Raw genomic sequence first — 18,731 nt, 5'->3', positions numbered from 1 at the left:
AAGTAAGTCCTGGGCTATTCAGTGGCTGCAATGACTGGTACTCAGTATAAAAATCATTCGATGGTTAGTGGCTTCCAACAGGATTTGGACATTTTGGCTTGGGTGTAAAGGAAGTGCAGCCATTCATATCTATTCGCAAAGCATGCATATTTATTTGCAAGGCGGTATTTCAGTGATCCTGTTTTTTGCTAGAATTACTCTGTTATGCAATGCCCAAAGGTTGCCAGTAAAAGCTAAGTGTTGTTTAGCACAGTGCTGGTTTTCTTGTGGTTGGGCTGGAGTCATACTTATAAGAAGCTTTCCCCACAATACATGCCAAACAGACTGGAGCTGGTGCACATTATGAAAGCGACATTTCATGTTTGTTTTGGGGAAATCCCATCTTGTGGGTTTTAGGGAAATCCCATATTGGGGATTTTTGCAAGGATGAGCTGACTGAAGCATGTCAGTAAAAGTCCAAGGGCAAGTTTCCCCAGGAGCTGGGCCAGACTCTTAATTTTATGCAGCTCTCTCCATAGAAGCTGTAAGCACATGCTAAACAGATACTGTGTAAGGGAAATCCCATGTAGTGGGTTTTTGGTTAGTATCTGACCCAACTTGTGAAGCATGGTGCTCATTACCATGTTACCAAGGGACCCCAAACTCATAAGCTCGACCCCTGCTTTTGTGGGAGCCATCCCTCAGCTCTAGCACTGGTTCCTGTTATTGAATTTGGTGCATTGTAGGTTTGTTTGTTTGTTTACTTGTTTTCTTTAGAACAAACTTGTTATCAAAATGCATAAAACCATGTGGACTGCAGGTGGGGCAGATGTAACATGTGCAGAGAGAGTTAAATTTGGGTGGGGTGTGTTGAAACTAAAATCTAAATTGCAGTGTAAAAATAATGCAGCCGGTATTTACCCTGCACATGTTACATCTGCCCCACCTGCAGTGCACATGGTTTTGTCCATTTTGAGAACAAATTTGTACTGATGTCAGATCTGAATAAGGGCCTTAATCTTTCCTCTAGTCTTTGGAACATGCAAATTCCAGCTTACAGATATAGTCAAAATTGAGCTAGAATGGTGTTGGAGGGGTAATTCTCCTACGAGTGTCGGCTTCCTAGCCTTCTTCAGGAGAATTACCCCTCCAACACCATTCTTTCAAGCTACTACCCCATCCATTCTTTCAAGCTACTACCCCATCCACCTAAGTCTCCTCATGGGCGGGAGTTGAGCACACAGAAGCTGGCAGGACAGTGACACCGGGTGATGACAATCCCACTCAGGCACTGTGGAGCCGGGCTCACCACACAGCCGCAGCGCTGAACGAGCTCCGGCAAGAAGGACTTCACAAGCGGACAGAAGAACCGGGACCCAGAGGAACTTTGCAGTGGTGAACACAGGTAGGAAGTGCACTGCGGAGGGGACGGGACGCCAGCCCCTCTGCACCACCACCCCTGTGCACTCACCCACCCCCATTGTGACTGTGACATTTCTCTCTCCCCTCACGTCTGGACTGTGAACTCACCCCCATCCCGCTGCCCAGCAGCCCACCATAACCACCCCGCTGCTCAGCAGCCCACCATACCCCATCCCCACTTGCATACCTTTGGCAGTATTGTTGTGCATTATCACAATAAATCCATCTACTGCTTGCCTATACAGCCTATTTCCTTCATTACCACCCATGTAGCATATATTGTTCATCTCATGGTTTGTACATCTCATGTTTTTTGGTTATTCATATTTCCCTCGTGCACATCACCACACTGCATTTCTGTCACCACTGTTACTTCCGTGATGTTCAGCATTATATTTGTACCAATACCACTATTTATAGCAACGTGCACATCAGAATTACTATACACCAGCCACTAATAGTCCTGAGCGCAGGTTACCACCACTCTTTGTATATTGTATTATTTAGCTGAGATCTAGGTCTTTTCAGCAGTAACCTTGCAGCCGTAACATTGAGTAGACAACATTACAGTGAGTGCAGCCCTCCTTCCTCTCTAAAATAAATCAATAGAGCTTAGAAGAGGTAATGCAGCCCATACACGCTGCGATGCGGGCTGTGCGTCATGTGCATTGAGGTGCGCGCTCCCGCGGCACCTCATCGCACAGTACAAAAAGTATGTGCTTGCACATACTTTTTGTACTTAGTTTTCATCACATTGCATCGCATTGCATGCACAATGCATGCACATGCAATGCGATGTGATGCGTGCTAGTTAAGCACCGAACGCATGCATGTATCGCAGCGTGTATGGCCAGCATTAGCTGTAAGGTGGAAGCCTCTTCTCCCCATTTTACCACTGCTGAGGTGACTGTCTCCAAAATCTCATTAATTCCCTTTTACTAATGTGTTTCAAACCTGTGTGGCTCTTTATCAAGATATTTGGTTTGGAGCAGAGAAGGGAAAGGGGGGACATGATAGAAATCTTCAAATATATCAAGGGTTTAAACATACTGTAGTTCAGGAGAGAAATTTTCTTCAAAGGAAAAGAAGTAATAGAAGACAAGGGAGGAAGGTTCAGGGGAAATGTTAGAAAGAATTACTTCACAGAAAGGGTAGTGGATAAGTGGAATAGCCTCCCATCAGAGGTGGTAGAGGCTAAGACAGTTGAACAATTTAAACATGCTTGGGATAGACATATGAATATTCTTACAAAGAAATAAGGATCAAAAAGGGTTGAGATTACCTGAAGGGTAAAAAAGGGGCAGACTAGATGGGCCAAATGGTTCTTATCTGCCATCAAATTCTATGTTTCTAGACTGTTACTTATCATGGTGATCTTTTACATGAGCTCATTGGCTTTCTTCTTATTCTGCTGGCCATGACTAGATGTGACGCCATTTAAAATAATTCCAGGCTGAGTCCAACAATAATAAGGTTGTGCACAGCCAATATCCCTTGTTGTTGTATGTCAATGAGACAGTAGAGGTTATTGATGCATACTTGAATTTATGGTATCTTATTGAGTTGCAGTATAAAAAAGTGCATTAAAAACTTATTTCTGTTGACTACAGTTGGAACTGTATGGGGGGATGTCACCCAAAAAATGATTTTTGAGGGACTGTGATTCTATACAGTTTTGATCCTGTTAACTGTACTTTCCCTCCATAAGATACCATTGTGGAACGTTTATCCCGCACGTATACTCACTAGTCAACATGGTTGATGTCCAGTACTTTTGGTATGTAGTCTCTTTTTTAAATGTAGTCAATAGGTAAAATTATCCTTGTTTTATCTGTCTCTTTAAAACACTAACTCTGGGTAGAGGTAATGGCAGCTTGTCCTTGTGTTATACACGCTATTATTAATTCAAAACAGAGCAGAACCTCTGCTTTCGGGCTGCAGTCGCTTATCTTTCCCAGGATTTTCTATAGCGCAAAATTCCCCAAATCCTGTAGTAATGGATGCATTAATAATGTTAAGTTCAATACTAAATATAGTATATAAGAAGTATCTAGGATGTAAAGACCTTCCTTCAATGTCATGCACCAGTTTGTTTTAGGTGTTTGCATTGCTGACTTCCGGATTTGATGCCTCCAGCGTGAGTGGAGCTCCAGTGTATAGAATGGTGTGATTTTCTTAACTAAAATATTCCTGTTGAGTTTGTGTCACCATGGAGTTGTTTGGAGAAGAAAGGGGGGACGTCAGAAGTACTAAGCATTGGAGAGTGATAAAATAGAAAGAGGTAAATTACCAACCAGTGGGTTCCTATCATTTCTCAGATACAGCCTGTAAAATGGCATTTAAAAGCAGATTGACTGGTACTTTATCCCTCTGCGCATTATCTCCAAGCTTTGCTATCTCCGCCCCAAACTTAGCAAAAGAAAAGTGGCCCTTTTATAAAAGTTGCAGTTAAATTTCTTGGATGGTATGAGTTATTGTGCCATTTTAATGTCTTGAATATGCTCAATTAATCTTGTTTTTAAAGCTCTAGTGGTGCATCCAATATATTATAGGCCTCATTTACACTCCATTAGGTAAGCAACATTGTTTTTTGACAGTTTGTTTTAATTTTTACAAATGGTCATATCCAGAAATAACTGGCCACTCTGTTTTATTCCTTCTATTTTTGAAGACGGGTTTGGGGATCAGCAGGTCTTCTCACTTAATTTATTTTTGACTTCCTTCATGGCACCCTTGAAGCTGATTTTATCATACTCTTTTGAAAGGGATTGATGGCTTATTTCCTTGGTTTGTTTCTGATAAACAGGATGTTCTCTGCAATTTCTCCTTAGGCTCATGAATTAACTATACAGTACATAGCCAATTGCTATTATGTTTGCAGGTTACGTGAATAGAACCATTTGAATTTTATTTTTTATTTGTTTTGTATTGTATTATTTTGGAGCTGGTGAGGTCAATGGAATTTGTTCAAGGTGCATTAATATTGAATGTCACTGTGGTGTGAAAAACATTAATGTTTTAATGTGTCCAGAATTCATCTAAATCGGAAGTGGGATTGAGTGAGGCATGGCACAACATTTTTGTCATCTAGGTACCTAAATCAGATAACATTTTTATAAAAATTTCTTGAGGGATAGCTAATTTTATCTCAATTAAGAAAACTGTGGTGGAATTTTTCTCTATATTAAATGAAAAAAATATTAAAGTAGCAGGTGGAAAACTACCAACCCAGGCCAAAACAGGTGAATAAGTAATGAAGTACCACATTTATTAACACCCTGTATTGCAGCGGGTCTTTTCATGTTTAAAGAAACTTTCCCTGCTATATACGTAGGGAAACACACAGGGACCGGATTATTAATAACCCCTGTCACATTTGTGGAAAACTCTCCTATAAGAATCTGACACTGCACATGCACACACTGTAATACCCCTTTCACACCGCACAAATATCCTGGATCTGACCTGGGTTGTTGCTGAGTCCATCCGGGTCTCTGTAAGGTGTGAAAGCACCAAAAAGAAAAAGCCGGGTCCAGCAACCCGGCATTCCGACTCGGGTTAAATTAAGGGTTTTACCCAGGTCAGACCCAGGTTGCTGGGCAGAGTAGTGGGTAACCCAGGTCAAGCAACCCGGGTCCCATTTACACTATAGGGAGGAGGCAGCATCAGCTCCAAGCACTGCCTCCTCCTCTGCCGCCCGATGATGTGCTGCCACCTTGCCACACCCCTGTGTGACATCAGCAACCCAGCTTATTGCAAGGTCCCTGAGAGGAGCTTCACCTCGCAAACGCTGGGTTGCTCCCGGGTCAGACCCATGTCCAAATCCTGGGTGCGACACGCCATATGCCATGTGAAAGCGGTATTCGTTTTCGGCATTGAGGACAGCTTCCTCCTACCATGCATCCATAGACTAAAATAAGTTTACCCCAAATTAGCATGGAGAATCTCTGGAAAACTTTGCTTTTCACAGTTAGTACATAGAGGTGAGATCACAGTCCCCACTGATAATAACGGGGACTGCGACCTGTAGTGATAAAATAATGGGGACTGCGACCTGTAGTGCTAATGTGCATTCTGCAAGAGATTCTGTTAAATCTCCTGCTATTACTGTAGTACAGAGCAACAAAGTATAAAATTATCCAAAAACTTCAGTTTTACATAATTGTATAGAAAAAAACCTTATTACATAGCCCGCTTAAACTTAGAAAGAAGGTCAGTATATCTAGGGGCCTCCATCTTTACCATGCTCATTTACTGTACATCTAGTCTCTGGTAGGAGTGTGGCCTTTTTAAGCTCTGTTTACTTATTTATTTGCTGTTTTTACTGTACAGGTTAATAAAAAAAGTTAACGTCTAAAGACTCTCTATCACACTATTTTATATGCCGTGTTATAGATATATGAGGAAATGGTTGGGTGCGGGATTTCAGTGCTTAGAATACGGCTGTCATAACACAGACATTGGCATCCCGACGGCCAGGATACCAACATGTGTAGGTTTGTAAGTATTTAAAACTCTGCCCTTATTTTCTCTTAACCCTCCCTTCCCGCAGCCTAACTTTAACCTCCCCAACAGCTTAAATTTAACCCTCCCTCCCACTGCCCTAACCAAACCTCCTCTGATACTTTTGTTCCAGATATCGGCATCCAGGGCAGCACGGATGGTGTAATGGTTAGTATTACTGCATCACAGCACTGAGGTCATGGGTTCAATTCCCACCATGGCCCTAAGGCCGGTTTCACACACTCCGGCTCCTGCCGGACGGTGAAATCCCACACGGCCAGGGAGCCGTGCAGCACACATTAGTTGTGAATGGACACTATTGTGTCCATTCACACGGGACGGCCACGGCCCGGCCGCACGGCTGCAGCCGGATCCCGCCACTGGAAGGGACGGCTGCCGGGCTGTGGCCATCCCCTCCATGATAAAGTACTGTGTGCGGCACGGCTCCCTGGCCGTGCAGGATTTTACCGTCCAGCAGGAGACGGAGTGTGTGAAACCGGCCTTACTGTGTGGTGTTTGTATATTCTCCCCGTACTTAAGTGGGTTTACTCCGGGTGCTCCGGTTTCCTCCTACAATCCCAAAATTTACTGGTAGATTAATTGGCTTCCAACAAATTTAGCCCTAGAATGAATGTGTGTGCGTGTACATGTGGTAGGGAATGTAGAATCTAAGCTCCACTGGGGCAGGGATTGATGTGAATGTTCAAATATTCTCTGTAAAGTGCTGCGGAATATGTGTGCACTATATAAGAAACTGTTAATAATAATCGTAAATCGCTGCTGAATACATACCTGTCAACATAACCCTCTCAAGGAGGAACACAATGCTCTATTCCTGGACTTTCCTCTTCATTAACGATTACCATCACCTGTGATGAAACACCTTTCGTACCAGTGAGCGTGTTAAAAACAGGTGATGGCAATCATACATTAAGATAAAGTCCAGAAACAGAGCATTATGTCCCTCCTGGAATGGGTCATGTTGGGAGGTATGTGTCTGCGCTATATAAATAATTGCTAATAAATAAATAATAAATAAATCCGGAGCCCCAAGATGCCAACAGCATTCCATGAGGTTCTGTTGAATTGAAATTCAATGGTGATTATACATTGCATTCCCAACCTCAGGACATCTTTATGTAGTGAGAATCCATGAAGAGGGAACTTACCCATAAGAGATTTTAAGTGGGCTATGGGCGGGATGTATCAACATACATCGCCGCCCTTCGCACGGCAGCCGCCGCGATGCTACCGCATATGTACTAACATATGCGGCAAGCATCGGGCTGTGGTAACGGAGACCCCCGCGATACCTGTGATGTGGGCTGCGGGGGTCTCCGTCACCTCCCGGCGGCTGCCAGCGTCCCCCTGCGTCTCCTCCTCCCCCCTGAAGCCGGATGTCCTCCCGGCTGTGACATCAGGGGGAGGAGTAGGTTAAAGGAGGACGGGAGGGGGGCGGTGCGCGGACGGCGTACGGCGGGCGGCGAAAGAAGCCCATAGGCTTCTATAGGGTATCGCCACCCTCTGGCTGGCGATACCCTGGCCAGCGAAAACGGGGCGAACCGGTGATGATACATAGGAAAATGCGGTAAAACAGGGGTTTTACCGCATTTTCCCTTTAGTACATCCCGCCCTATGTAACAATCTGCGATGACAGCAGACGCGTGCTCCCGCATCATCGCCCGTCGCCGCTCTTCTGCTGGTATTACTAACAGATGAGCAATGGCTTTGCATAGCGTCCTGCTGTGGAAAGCTGTCCACCCCTGGGAAAATCGAATGGATGGGCGAAAACCACTCAGTGTATATGCACTGAGCGATTAACAGCCCAGGGATTTTCCTTATCATCTCTCTGCATACACACTGGGCAAAAACACCCAGTATTATGCACCTTTGGAGTAAATATCTCCAGCATCCCTAACAGAGGATCCAGCAAAATAAATGCAATGATTAGTAATTAGAAAGTTTTCGATTGATAAATTGTAGCATGAAGAACTTTATGCACAGATTTTACTATTTGGATCTTCTTTTCTTAATCCCCTCCCTTGTTGATTCAGGTGGATTCCTTTAATAGCAATTGTGGTATTCGGTTTCTGAGCAGATTAAAGGAATACACATACAGTAATTGTATAACACCCAATAATTATATACATACACAAAAATAATAATAATAATAATAATAATAATAATATATATATAGTGTCACACATAAAGTATTTACATTGTGATCAGTTGGTACTTTCTGTCTCTTCACTGTATCTCTCACCAAGGATGATTGCTACCTCTCCCCCTGAAAGTAATGTAATGTGTGTCATTTGTTTCTAGCATGAAATAACATTATTGACCTGCTCGCAGTTTAGATGGCAATGACACCTGTTATATTCATCTTTCATCATCTTTCTTGTCTTTAAATCCTCTTTCTGCATGTGCTCTGTGCAACTAATTGCTGGCCCCTGAGAGGGAGGAAATGTTTTCTGTGAGAACTGTAACAAGAGTTCTACATTCCTCATTTTCCACCAGTGTGTTTTCTGCAGCGTGTAACAGTAACCTAGTTTAATAGCCTGGTATATAAATGAATCCTAGTGTGAGATTCCAGGCTTTAAAATACATTTATGCACAGTGAAAATGTGCAAGAGCTTTACAAATCGTGTTTGTTTGAAATATGTCTTTTCCCTGGGTTTTATTACAAAGCCATTAAATATAAGTTAAATGGAAAATTAAGCAGATCTCAAATCTGGATCGTATATGCTGATATAAATGACCAGGCATTGTAGCCAGTTTAAACTTTTCCAGTAAGTGGCAGTAATGCACCCAGAATTTTCACTTGAAACAGACACTGGCTCGGAACGAAGACCATATTATCTGAGCAACTGGGAGACTGTCATATTGGCTAGAGTTCTGGAAGCTGTTATGTAATTAGATAGACTTTTCAGCGTGTTCATTCAGTGATTCATATGGAACGTAATAGATCACAGATTATGCAGTGAGTTTAGGTATCTGATTATCCACACACTCATGCATCCTGACCTTTACACAACACAATTAAGATAATTGTTGACTAATTAAAATGATATACAAAATGTCTTACTCTGTAAACAAAGGATGTGAACATTTGTCAGCCATTCAATGGTAAAAATGAACAACTGTATAAAGCAGTTAATTTCTTCGCTTTCTATGCTTCAGAAATAAATCAAGTCGCCTAATATCATAGTAAACATATGTTTGATTAATGCATCAACACTCTAGCTGTAAACAGTGAGTCTGTAATTTATGACTTGTTAACAAACAAATGTCAACATATGACTATTAGGTGTGGAAAGCTTAAGATTTATACAAAGGCCTCTTATGCTTTTCCAGCCTAGATATAACGTTTATTAGTTATGTGTGTCAGGCCTAGTGGCCGTGGTTTACTTTGGAATGAATGATGTACTGTGCCTAATTTTTTAGTAATTCGTTGACTGTTTGTTGTCTGCAAGTTAAGTATTGAACTATGAAATAATATTAAAATATAATTATTGATTTACATTATTAATTAGTAAGTACACAATACATTTGTAAAAGAGAATAAAGAGATCATACGCTAAAGTAGATGAAGTCTAATTTGTTGGGTTGCAAACCACAGAATTACAACCCCTGGTCTATACATTACTACTCTTAGTTGTTTACAAAGCATATACAGTAATACCCGTTTCACTCCGCACAAATAACCCAGGTCCGACCCAGGTCTCTGTGCGGTGTGAAAGTGCCATTTGGAGCAACCCGGCATTTCAAACTGGGTTAAAAGAAGGGTTTTACCTAGGTTAGACACGGGTTGCTGAGCAGTGTAAACGGGTAACCCAGGTCGAGCGACCCCAGTCCTATTAACACTATAGGGAGGAGGCAGCGTCAGCTCTCAAGCAATGCCTCCTCCCCCAAACCCCCGGGACCCATGTGATATCAGCGTCCTGGGTCGCTAAGGGGAGCTTCACCTTGCAAATTCCGGGTCGCTCCTGGGAATGAGCCATGTCCAAATCCCAGGTGTGACTGGCATTTGCGATGTAAAAGGGGTATAAGTGTCTTAAAAAACATGGTTGAATATACCAGTATGGTACATAGGAATGTTTATTTTCCATTGGTAGAAATTCACTTTCCTGTACAAAAATATGCAATTTTTTTAAAAAGTATTAGATAATTGTCCTCTTTACGCCTCCACTAAGCACAGGAGAAATGTAAAACCCACATCCTGCAAAACAACAGGTGCTTACAATACATAAGTGTCTGAGTGCCTTGGCCTCATTTAGGCCCTTATTCTGGTTGGTGCGGCCGGAGCCGCACACGGTGCTCCGGCCGCACAAACCAATCCCCGCCCACGAGACGGATCGCCACGGCCGTCCGTACACGGACGGCTGGCGATCCGCATAAAAATGGTGGAGGCGTACGCCTCCACCATGGTGGGAGCTGCCCCCTGCATTCGATGGTCGTCGACCATCGAAGGCAGGTCCGCACGCCCCAGCAGCTCCCGCAAGCTGAGACCACACGGACAATCGTCCATGTGCTAGCTTGTATGGGGGCTGAGAGCTGACATCCAGCGACGTCAGCTTTCCGCCCCCATGAGTTGCGTCATACCCTCATTACCATGCATACGCCCCGCGTTTGCATGGGAACGCCCATGAAACGCGGGGCGTACACATAGGGAAATGAGGGTATGAAGCCCCTCACGCCCCTATACGCCCCCTTTGCGGCGGACGAAATACGTCTGCGGCGAAGGGGGCTGCACATGCGCAGATTGACCTCTGCGCATGTGCAGAATAAAAACATCGGCGGTACGGCCGCACGCGGGCCGTACCGTCCGAACCAGAATAAGGGCCTTAGAGAGAGCACCTTCATTTGCCCAGTTTCTACAATAAGAAGGTACACAAATACTTTTATCTCAGCAGTCATCTTAATATACAAATGTGTGAGTGTACTATAGAAGTATCATCATTCTCAAAATATCAAAAATGTTTGCATTTGTACTGCAGGTTTTAATATTCTGCACTTTCAGAAATGATTTCCAATGCCTTAATATTAATATCTGATTCCAGTATGCTAACCATTACAGGCTAGTACCTGATTGATTCTCCCCTGCAATTAGTGACTCTACATTATTTCAGTGTTTATTGTGTTTGCTTTGGGATTCCCTAATTCAGTAAAATGAAAATTTTAATACGATGCTGCTACCGAACATAGCAAAATAAACTGTTAAAAAAGCCACTATATTTGCCTGACTGTGTGAAATGTGGGGCTAAATATAATAGCCTCTGGTTGCCAGAGGTTTGGATTTTGTTTGAGTCTGCCCTTTTTCAAAGTAGTAATAATTTACAAGGCAAAACCAAATTGATATTGCCTTGTAAATGATTGCCGCTTTATAAAATGGCAGACTCACATAAACATCTCAAACTTCAGGCAACTCAGAGGGGTGTGGATCATTAAGGTTGACAGTGTCTAGGACGTCAGTCAGTAGGTTGACCACTATGGACACAGCAAAAAGGTCTATATACTATTCAAACTTGTTTGTTTATTTGAAATAAGTTTGTCTATAGAAGTCATACTTCCAGACATTGTGAACATCCAGTCTTTGACTGCCAAAGAACAAAGAAGTGCAAGGGTCGTGACAACGCATATCACACCATTAATACCCAGCCAACTCATGATTCGCATCATTGCACAGTGGCATTAGGGTAATTGGAAGCTAGGAATTGGGTTTAATCCAATAGAGTGACCTGTGCATACCTCTCAACTGTCCCTCTTTCTGCGGTCCCCCCTGTTACCCGGTGAGCAGCAGTGAATAGACACTGTGCACATGCACACAGCGTCTATTCCCACAGCCAGAGGGGCTGGGTGCATGGCTGGAAGTTCACAGAGCCTCTGGACCATGCCCCCACAGCATCAAAACGGGGGCATGGCCTCACAGAATGATGCAATTTGTAGGCCATGCCCCCAAATTTCAGGAGTGTGCACATGTCCCGCTCCACGGAATCAGAATGTTGGGAGGTATGCCTGTGGAAGATGGCATTTATGATAGAAAAGACAATAGATCTCTCTTTTCAATATATTTTTATATTTTATAACCTAGTTATTTTAGAAAAATCTAACTAAGGCCTTTAAAAAATTAAACTACATATTTGATTTTTCACAAACTTATCCACATTCATTGTAAAGCGCTCATGTGCAATTAAATTCAATTAAGTATACAGCTATTATCACTGCATGTACAGCATATGAACCATAGACTGAAAGAGTGCGTAGTACAGGACATAATAATGTCAGTTTAAAGTGTTATTTATGTGGAAAGGTTTTGAAATGAAGAAACTGTATAACATGTACATTTTCCATTTGTAAAGCTAAGTGGAATATGCAGGACAAATAAATGTACATTCATTGTTTTTTTTATTTTTTTTTAGTGAAAAAGAAAAGAAAGATTGCAGTCGTACAGCCGGAGAAACAGTAAGTTACTAGCACAGCAGAACTAAAGCAATTCAATTTTGCTAATTGCTACTATCGGATCTATGTATTAAGGAACATATGGCAGTGTTTCCATTCTTTACTCTATAATTGCCTGTGGAAGCCCGAGGCTACAGTCACTAGGTCTACAAGCATTGGGTTGACAAGCATTAGGGTCGACACCATTAGGTCGACATGCAGGAAGGTCGACATGACTGAAGGTCAACATGTGTTAGGTCGGCTGTGTCATTAGGTCGACACAAGCATTAGGTCGGGTAGGTTAACAGTCAAAAGGTCGACATGGGGTCTTGGTCACTGAAACGTAGCACCGCATCCCCTCGTACGTACATATATATATATATGTGTGTGTGTACACTTGTGAGGGCACTCCGCAAACCAGGAAACTTATGCCGTGGTGCTGCACGCAAGTTGCATAGATGTATTTGGGAGTTATCGTGGCACTCTGACGGACTTGGATGAACAACACTCTGGAGGTGTGGCCAATGTTTCGGAATTTAAATGTGGGTTGAGCAGTTATTCATCCAAGTCCGTCAGAGTGCCACGATACCTCCCAGATATATATATATATATATATATATATATATATATATATAGAGGATCCAGAAGGTGGCCGGCACTCCATGCAGCAGAGAGAAGGTAGATCGGGTGCCCTCCCAGGAGAGGGGGATGAGACCCACTCCAATATATAGTGACAGACAGACGGGTGGCACTCCAGAAAAAATAACAGTACTCAAACGGTCAGGTGATCCAACGTTTCAAATGTTACTACAACATTTTTCACACCCTGATGAAAAATGTTGTAATAACATTTGAAACGTTGGATCACCTGACCGTTTGAGTACTGTTATTTTTTCTGGAGTGCCACCCGTCTGTCTGTCACTATATATATATATATATATATATATATATATATATATATATATATATATAGAGGTAGATTCCCTAGTGTAATCCAGAAGGACTCCAGAGTGACCCGCACCAATCAGATAGAGATAATCAGTTCATTTCAAAACATGTAGCATATTTATTCAGCCCAGCTCGCATCAAAATTAGAGCAAATGGGGCAAGGCATTATACACCCAACAGGCAGATACAAGAGAAATAGGAGCCAGTAATGTATTTCTCTTGTATCTGCCTGTTGGGTGTATAATGCCTTGCCCCATGTGCTCTAATTTTGATGCGAGCTGGGCTGAATAAATATGCTACATGTTTTGAAATGAACTGATTATCTCTATCTGATTGGTGCGGGTCCTTCTGGAGTCCTTCTGGATTACACTAAGGAATCTACCTCTATATTACCTCTACCCAGCACGGTCCTCATATCATATTGTCAGTGGGTGCGATTGCTCTTTGAAATATATATATATATATATGCGGGGGGTGAGGGAGGCACTCCAACGGATTCCAGACACAGGACCTTAAACAGGTAATAATTGTTACCTGTTTAAGGTCCTGTGTCTAAATTCCATTGGAGTGCCGCCCTCACCCCCCGCTTGCATTAGGATTTGTTCCTTGGGAAGGCACCCAGATGTCCGTTTACCTTTATTAAACAGAGTACCAAATTTTAAAGGACAATATGCAGTAAGAACAAACACACAGTGTGTTCCATTGCTATGGGCTGCTGACAATTTTGATCTTGAAAGTAGTGTGTAAATGAGCCCCAGTATCAATAAAACAATCCCACAGATTGTTGTAGAAAATGTTATTCTAACAATAACTGGTCTGGTTGTTACTATGTCCAACATCAGATAATAAATTAATAATCCTGATAATACGTTTGCCTTACCAATAGCTCATGTCTCATGGGGTGAAGTTATTTTCACAATAGGGATCATTTATAACAAGCCTTGTAACTGGAACTGGATTTACGTGTTTTACCTGGGTCCCTTGGCAGCAATGCACCTGCCAATATTAATTGTAAATCTGTGACCTATAATCACTACCATATTAATTTACATTAGTACCATAGCCTTATCCACTGCTGTATCATGTATTAAGTAGTCCAGATGGGAATTTGGTTAAACAGAGGAGACTAAGAGCCAGATGTATCAAGCTTCAAAAAGTGATAAAAATGGAGAGTGATAAACAGTCAGCCAATCAGCTCCTACCTGTCATGTTACAGGCTGGGTTTGAAAAATGACGGTGGGAGCTGATTGGCTGGCTGTTTATCACTCTCCATTTTACCACTTGTTGATGCTTGATACATCTGTTCCTGAGTAGGGCATTGGAATGGACCACCGTCTTCTACAGTTTTCACAGCATCCGAATTTTTGCAAGTTTGCGTAACAACCTCTAATCCCCATGGCTATATCTACTCAGTTTTCAATTTGTATTTTAAATTATTTTAATAATAGTCATTTATAATCTCATCAGAACAAATATAAAATAAAAAACTCACTGAAGCTTTTTTTCTCAAACGATTACAAATTAAGATGAAGATTGGTCAGTAGTAAGAAAGATACTTACCGCTCAAGTGTGTTCCCTGGAATATTTGCCGAATTTTGCGCTTGATCATGTCATTTTCTCCATCAAAAATTGTCCTTATTTTTTTTTGGTGCAGGATTAAAATGATCACCGATCATTATCAGGAAACTCCTTGAGTAGTACTTAACAGTAGACGATAGCCCATGTGCAAGTGATCATTATTCTTGGAACACTTAGGTCACTATACTATAATGACATAATTGTTCTGACACGCATAAGGTAGTTTACCAAAAAAAGATATTGCTAAATCCGACAATTTTGGTCTTGGCACACAGGCAGAATGGCTAATTTACTGACTGCATTTTATTGAAAAGTTTAAACAAACACCGTAACCAACAAGCAGTTAGCTGTCATAAGTGTAGTGCTCAATAGACAGTAAAAGTTTGCACTGAAGAGCAATGTTAGTAAATTCGCTTTAGAGTCGGATAATGAAATCTGCGTTTCAGTTGTAATCAGATGCATTTTAATTCAAATAAAAGTCTCCACAGGGTTATCATATAAATCATAAAAGTTAAATGAGGAGGTTCCTCTTTAAATGTCTGAACCATTCCTCTAGTGATAAAAACAATACCTTGACTTAATAATCAAGTGTCTCTGTACAAAACAAATACTGTAATATAAAGTGTTTTAACATTTACATCTCTAGTGTCGTTTTCATTAGTCTTAACATGACAAAACCCATAATGTAGATTTCCGTCCATTTCATGCAACATTAAAAAGCAAATATAACTTTTCAGGGAGGAATTAGTGTTGTGTTGCTGATTTTAATGGTGCTTTTATAGATGCTGTAAAACTAAAAAATTGAATTGAAAGCGGATGAACTCCTCAGAGATGGTTCCCTGGCAATATTGTTTTTTATTTAGTCAACTTGGCTTACTTGGTATTAAACAGGCTATAAAAGCTATTTTAGTAAATGCATCATTAATGTATGAATTTAGTGTTATATCCATATGATTATATAGAGATTTTCAGGACTTTTGGTGTTCTTCGTATTTAGATGAGACAGAGCCTTACAATTTTTGAGAACTGTGATCATAATTATTGTAATTAAATTGTACTGTGCCTTTTTTTAAACTTGAGTTAACTGAAAAAGCACACATAAATGTATTATAACGGCATTTGTATGACTGCCACTTACTAAAGAGATTAGACTCCTCCAAACCATCTATCTTTTATATCATTATAGCATATCTGTGTCACAGAGCCCATTATTGTATGTTATTGTATGTACAGTATATGGGTGGTGGGTTAACAAAGTGAGATTTTTCGAAACTAATTTGTTTCATACTGGCAGATTGCAAAACAGAATGCCAATTTTGTGACCTTGAAATCAATAGAAATATACACTAAGCGCCAAGATTGTTAAAGGCAGCATCAAAGTAGTCACAAAAATATATTTGAACACATGCTTATGTTGTACAGTATACAACTTTACACCTGTAAAGATAAGATAAGCCCCTTCTAACCAGTGGTTAGCTACAAGCTTCATGCTGCTTATGTCAATTAAAATTGCTGGACACTGGGTATGATGTTACACAAATTTCAAATAAAGAAATAATGAGGATTGTGGTTTCAATCCACTTCCATCTTCTAAAATTGCAACAAAAAACTGAAACAACAAAATGCAGTCGAGTTTGCGGTTGATTTTTGTCTGTAAAATATCTCTCAGTAATTTACGAAACACAAAACATGGCAGGCTTTCTTCAAATGTACCTGAAAAACATGGTGGAACAAACACCAATGAATCAATGCACCATTGGTCAAACTCGGAAAGACTTTCCGTAGACACCACAGAAACACGAAAAGATTTGTTTCTGCAAACTCAACCGTAAATTGGCTTGAAATACACTTTACAAATAGAAAAAAAAACAACTGTATGGGGTCCCCCCTCCAAAGCATAGCTAGCCTGGGCTCTTTGAGCTCATCCTGGTTCTAAAAAATACAGGGGAAAAAGTGTGGGTTCTTGGTCCGGTCCTGAGCCCTTATTCAGATCTGATTGCAGTAAATATTTGTTTGGAAAATGGGCAAATCCATGTGCACCGCAGGTGGGGCAGATGTAACACGCAGAGAGAGTTAAATCTAAATTGCAGTGTAAAAATAATGCAGCCAGTATTTACCATGCACAGAAACAAAATAACTCACACAAATCTCTCTCTGCACGTTACATCTGCCACACCTGCAGTGCACATGGTTTTGCCCATTTTCCAAACAAATTTGGACTGCGATCAAATCTGAATAAAGGCAGGGTTGACGGCTCTTGTTATCTCCTTTCCGGGCGAAGCATCATCATTAAGCCCCACCTCCATGCTGGAAAATGACCCGGTTTGCCTATCTCCGTGGAGGGGCGGGGCTAAATGGCACGATTGACACTTTAGCCCAGCCTCTTTCCAGAGATCAGCAAATCAGGTTATCTAAACGCTGTGGTCAGGGGGGGGGGGGGGGGGGCGCAAACAGGGGGGAAGCGACGGTCCCCCAGAATCCGAGAGGGTTCCGGGCGGATAGGCAACCCTGAATAAAGGCCTTGGTTCCAAAAATATGGAAGGGGTACTCTATATTTTTAAAACCAGCACTGGACTCCACTAGCCAAGGAGGTACTGCCATAGCCAGGTGACTTGTTTATATTGGTCCCTGTGGCCGTAGCATTATTTCCCCCAACTAGCCCTGGCGAGGGTTCCCTGGGGAGTGAGTTTAAACTCGGCTGAAACACAAATATTTGACAATATACCCCATAATGTCATAACCTTTATCATTATCAGAGCACTCCTTTTAATAAACCACTATGAAAGCATTTGTCCTCTTTTCTAAATGTAGAAATGTAGATGACACAGTGTTAAAGTGGTTACTTGTAAAAACAAAAACAGCGAGTGACTTGATGGATGTTGACCTACAATATCATCTCCTCGGCTGTCACATAATTTCTCCCAGGTTCCTGCCATACGATAGAATTTATACTGTAAAATGTCTGCACAGCATATTGTGAAATTGTCAGTGTGCTATAAAAGAACAAATAAAGAATAGACAGATGGAAAAAAAAATACTATTGTGTTACTAAATAAACTGATAACAAGTGTAGAGCATATGGCCTTCTGCTTCAGTTTGTATTGATATAGCTTTCATAACTGTAAAGTGCTAATAAAATGTTGACACTTCAAAATACAACACAATAGCAATAGCAACAGTAATAATAGGAGAGAACATAGATTACAATTATTAACCCTTTGAGGGCCAACGTTGCTGTGAGGGATCCTCAAAATTTCCGCTCTAAATGCCAGTGTCGCTCACAGCGACTGTACTTTTAGTATAAATAAATACAAATACAGCCAATTAATTGAAGTTTAGTTAAATACTGCATCCCCCCCCCCCCCCCCCCCAAAAAAAACAGTCACTATGAGCGACACTGGCATTTTTAACGGATATTTTGAGCATCTTTAACAGCAACGTTGGCCCTCAAAGGGTTAATAATTATAATCTATGTTCTGTCCTATTATTACTGTTGCTATTGCTAATATGTTGTATTTTGAAGTGTCAACATTTTATTATAATAACGTGTATTTTTACTTCTGAGAAAAACCTTTACTTGGTATTTATTAATTTATTGGCAACTTTGTACACTCAAAGGAAATAATTTAGGAAGTACCACATTGTAGAAGGGTGTCTTTTTTCATTTGAAATACTAAGATCAGGGACGAAATATTACAGCCCTACATTCTATGAAACATTCTCTCTGCTAAAGTAGAAACTGACCTAAGATATCTAGCACAACCATGCCTTACAACAGGGCTGGGCAATTGCGGCCCTCCAGATGTTGATGAACTACACATCCCAGCATGCCTTGCATCAGTTTCAGCATGGCCACATAGCAA

At 41.3% G+C, this 18,731-nt stretch overlaps 1 protein-coding gene across 6 annotated transcripts in view; it reads left to right on the top strand.

Annotated features, from left to right (window-relative positions):
- SFMBT2 (Scm like with four mbt domains 2) overlaps positions 1 to 18,731 on the top strand; it is a 244,168-nt gene that overhangs the window by 194,103 nt on the left and 31,334 nt on the right. For all 6 annotated transcript variants that reach the window (XM_083183383.1, XM_083183388.1, XM_083183382.1 and 3 more), the window contains one exon: positions 12,324 to 12,366. In XM_083183383.1, coding sequence (XP_083039509.1) covers positions 12,324 to 12,366 — 43 coding nt within the window. The remainder of the gene's footprint in view (positions 1 to 12,323; positions 12,367 to 18,731) is intronic.

Source organism: Crinia signifera, chromosome 4, assembly GCF_055691185.1.
Source record: "Crinia signifera chromosome 4, ASM5569118v1, whole genome shotgun sequence".
Lineage (NCBI taxonomy): Eukaryota > Metazoa > Chordata > Amphibia > Anura > Myobatrachidae > Crinia > Crinia signifera.
Note: the sequence above shows the minus strand (reverse complement) of the source record. Positions and strands in the feature narration are given on the sequence as shown.